Below are 4,420 nucleotides of genomic sequence, written 5' to 3'. Positions count from 1 at the left end.
CAAGAACCAGAAGATCGAGTATATGGTGATCACATGGCACTGGATTGATTGTTCTTGGAAGCTACAAAAGAGGGTCTTGAACTTTATCAATCTTCCTCCACCTCGAAGAGGTATTGACATTTCGGACGCTCTATTCAAATGTGTCAAAGTGGGGCATCGAGACCAAAATTTTTACAATTTCGGTCGACAATGTCTCAGCTAATGATGTGGCTGTCCGGTTACTGAAGGACACGTTTTCGAGGTGTAACCCCTTAGCTTGTGGTGGCAAAATTTTTCATGTTCGATGCTGTGCTCATGTGCTGAATTTGATGGTGCAAGATGGTCTCGGGGAGATTCTAGACATAGTAGAAAATGTTCGTGACAGTGTTGACTTTGTGGGTCGAAGAGAAAGTTGACAAATTTTATTTTCAGAAATTGTGCAGCAGTTTCGACTCCCTGGAAGAAAGCTTATTCATGATTGTAGGACACGGTGGAACTCTACATTCGAGATGTTGAACCGTGCAATCAAATTCAAAGAGATTTTCCCAATGTATCGAGAACGAGACGTACAGTATTATTGCTGTCCATTCGAAGTAGATTGGGAGAAAGTTGAAAAAGTATGCAGCATTTTAGAGACATTTTGGGCAACTACAAACATCATTTTAGGTAGCGACTATCCAACTTCAAATTTGTTTCTTCAAGAAATTAAGAGAATAAAGCTAGTTTTAGATAGTAAGGCTAATGACGATGATGATTTCGTAAGAGCAATGGTGAGAAAGATAAAATTCAAATTTGATAAGTATTGGGGAGAATGTAATCTATTAATGGCTGTGGTTGCTGTCTTAGATCCTCGACAGAAAATGACTGCTATAGAATATTGCTTTTCTAAACTTTTTCCACCTAGTGAAGCTCAGCAAAATATTGAAAAGGTTGGAAATGCTGTCTTTGAATTATACAATGAATATTTGCAAGCAAATGAATTCCGTGAGGGTGGAAATAGAAAGGATTCTCAGGTTTCTTCAAGTAGTGTTTCTGAAAGTAATGCTTCTGGATCGGGTTGGGATGATTTTGATGAGTATGTGAGGGAATATCAAACTGGAGCGCCTCAAGAATCTGAATTACATCTATTTGGAAAAGGGTCCAATCAAGATTGATTCAAGTGTGCCGCGACATGAATTTGATTGTTTGAATTGGTGGAAGAATAGCAAGCTCACATTCCCAATTTTATCCAAGATGGTAGCCGATATCCTTGCCATTCCTATTACTACAATTGCTTCTGAGGCTACATTTAGCGCACATGAGTAATTGACTCTTATAGAGCCTCACTAGCTCCTGAAACTATAGAAATGATTATGTGTGCCGGAAATTGGTGCCGAAACATTCATGGAGTGAAAAAAAAGATAAAAGTAAGTTTATTTCAAATTCATGTTATTGAAACAAAATTAGTTTATTACTTATTGTTATTATTATTTTGCAGAAATTGAAGGCAGCAAAAGAGATTCTACTTCCCATAAAATGAATGTGATAATTGGAAAGGTACATTGTTTATGTTTAACACTTCGATTCCTCTTCAAAGATCTTGTTTTAGATTTTACCACTACTATTTTATTACTTAAATTATTTTTTTTTGATAGGGCCTGTAGTTGAAATTGGAAAGTTGGAAAGGATTATCGTGGAATGGACAAGAAGTTGTTGTTTTATTGCTTTACTTGCAAAATTTGTTTCACTTTTTTAAGTATGGTTATTTCTTGACAATTGAAATTGCCTGTTGAAGACATTCACTTGAATGTTGAGTTGTTGACACTTTGTCTTTGTTTTTTCTATTCGTGTTACTTGGTGGATGTTGGTTGTCTGACTTATCTTTGAATTTGGATGCTGGTTTTGATGTTAAAATATGTATGGATGAATTTGGATATTGGTTGACAACTTGCATAACGGCTGCAAAATTTTTGATAGCTTGGTGCTTTGGCTTTAAATTGATATTTAAAGCTGGCTTGTCTTAGATTCTCAATCATATGGATGAGTTTGGACTTAGGACAGTGTTGTTCAGTAACGTATAGCAGAGCTTTTATCTTCCATTTTCGAGATTGTATCAAGTCTATCCATTTTTGTGATGCATATGCTTTTTGTCTCGATGTAACTTTGCACATAAATTGTGATTTATATTTGAAGTTTTTGCATTTGCATTAGCTTGTCATTTCCCCGGCAAAATTTGTTAGAAAATGTCACTGCCAAAGTGATTTGGTTCATAAAAGGCTGAATAAAGGACAAATTCTGCTTAAGGATAGTAGATTGTTTGGTTCAGCAAGCTTTAAATGATCACAATTTTAATGGTTCGAGCTCGACCTCTCGAATTCGAGCTCGACCTCAATTCGAGCAATTTCGAACACGAGCTCGATCCTCACGAATTCCTTACGAATTGAATTTGAGCATGTGAAATTAATATTCGTCGATCTCGAGCTCGATCTCGAGTCTTAAGCACTTTGTTGAACTCGAACTCGATCAAACTAGTATTCGAGCTTGATTCGGTTCGTTGACACCCCTACCCCGTGCTCATTGCTGAACGAGAATAACCGACGCCAGTTGCAATTTAAATTGCTGGAAGATTCGCATAGCTTCTATAGTGTCGAAACTCCAATTTTAGAGTAAAATTTTACGATAGTCATTAAATTTTTTCAACAGTCAAAATTTGATCACTTAATGATTGATATTACATTTCAACTATCGAATGTGTGAATTTAAATAATATTGTATTTCTACATATCCAACTATAAATTTTAGGAAATTTCGTCTGATTTCATCATTAACTCTACCAAATTTGAATGCATGCACAATTCACAAAACACATTATTAATAGTTGAATTTGGCAGAATTAATAATGACATCATGCGAAATGACTCAAAATTTATATTTTTAATAGTTCAGTGAGTAAAAATATACTATTAATATTTGAATTACCCAAACTCAACTATCCAAAGGTTTAATGACTACTAGATAATTTGATCCCAATTTTATTGGAAACACTAAAATTCAACAGGAAATATGTTTCTTTATTCCATCAAGCGTTCAATTACAGTTGCACACTAATACTGGTGCTTATTGAGAAATGAACTCAGAAGTGCTGATTTTATTGGGGGGGGAATACTAAAAAGCGACCACAAAAAATGTTACTGCTACCTAGACAACAGGGCTACTAAAGAAAGGCAGAAAAGCACTAAGTTTAAGTTACCCAGAAAATAAAAATAAAAAGAAAAGCACAAAGTTTGCATGCCTACAAACTAAACCTCCCCAGTTACAAAATAAAATCATTCCAATTGAAAAAACAAAAAAAATTATATATTGGTCAGCGATTGAGGATCAACATCAATCCTAGCCACACTTTCTTCAGCAAGTTTAGGGAGCTCTAACTCTCCGACCACCAACCCGGCGACCCCACTAACCTCCCCCCAAAGTATCCTGTCCTCCGCCTCTTCATCCACATAGTTTGGATCGTTTTCATCTATGGCAGGAGGAGCTGCACCCAGTTCATTCTCCGCCGTGTCCCTGGGACCCTCCCAAGTATGCTTTCCCCCGTGACCGGACTTATGCTGACGGCCTAACAGAATCCCATCAATAGGACGACAGTCTTGTCTCTGGACGCCCTTGTCAATCAGTTTCTTTTCTATGTACTCAAGCATGTCCACGTTGTGACTGTCTACTTCCGCTTTCTCCGCATGCTTTCGCCCCTCCTCGTCTCTGCTTACGGCTCTGAACGCAACAGTTTCTTTGGTATCATCATCTACATGATTCATTACCTCAACTTTTATTTATTTTGCTGCTGAAGAAAAACATGTTGTGGGTGTGGGTCTTTAATGTTGTTGAAACGTTCTTGACGATGGAAAATGCTATGTTGGGTCAAGGGAAAGAAATATGGATCGACAGGTAGAGGAGAGGGCCTGGGGAAGCTAGGCCGAGTGGCAGGTTGGCTGGCAGCCAAGGCATTGAGAACTCCTTGGTAAGGTGGGAGAGAGGGATGAGTGCCTCTTGTTGGCTGCGGTAACGTGTCTTGTTCCTGTCACCTCATGCAGTGACTAATGCCTTCTAATTTATTCATTCATGTTTTTAATTTGTCGAGGAGAAGAGAATGGTATTTGCACTTTATTTGTTATTATTTACACCCTTATTATTTATTTTAGGAAAATTTGTCAAATTGGTTCCTAATATTTTCAAAAAAAAAACTTTTTTAGTTCCAACATTTAAAATCAGCCAAAATAATTCCTAACATAAAAATTATGAGTCAGTTTGATTTTAATGCTTGTATTTGCTCATTTCTCCAACAAAAAATAGCGCACATTTTTTACTTGGGTATAATTTCAAGGGCAAAATCAGAAATATACTTCTTTTTTGGTTGAGTTTTCCATCTTTCCTTCATATTTTTCCAATTAAACCATAATTGCCTTAC

The 4,420-nt window shown here is 36.7% G+C and overlaps 1 protein-coding gene across 1 annotated transcript; it reads right to left on the bottom strand.

Moving 5' to 3' along the window:
• Positions 1 to 3,311: 3,311 nt before the first annotated feature.
• LOC113766212 lies at positions 3,312 to 3,770 on the bottom strand. Its single transcript, XM_027310424.1, has one exon. It carries the CDS (start codon positions 3,768 to 3,770, stop codon positions 3,312 to 3,314), a length of 459 nt encoding a protein of 152 aa, XP_027166225.1.
• Between the last annotated feature and the right edge of the window lie 650 nt (positions 3,771 to 4,420).

This window comes from Coffea eugenioides, chromosome 3, assembly GCF_003713205.1.
Source record: "Coffea eugenioides isolate CCC68of chromosome 3, Ceug_1.0, whole genome shotgun sequence".
NCBI classification, from domain to species: Eukaryota; Viridiplantae; Streptophyta; class Magnoliopsida; order Gentianales; family Rubiaceae; genus Coffea; species Coffea eugenioides.
Note: the sequence above shows the minus strand (reverse complement) of the source record. Positions and strands in the feature narration are given on the sequence as shown.

Coding starts and splice junctions, on each gene's coding strand:
- LOC113766212 (XM_027310424.1), bottom strand. CDS start 3,770: ATGAATCATGTAGATGATGATACCAAAGAAACTGTTGCGTTCAGAGCC.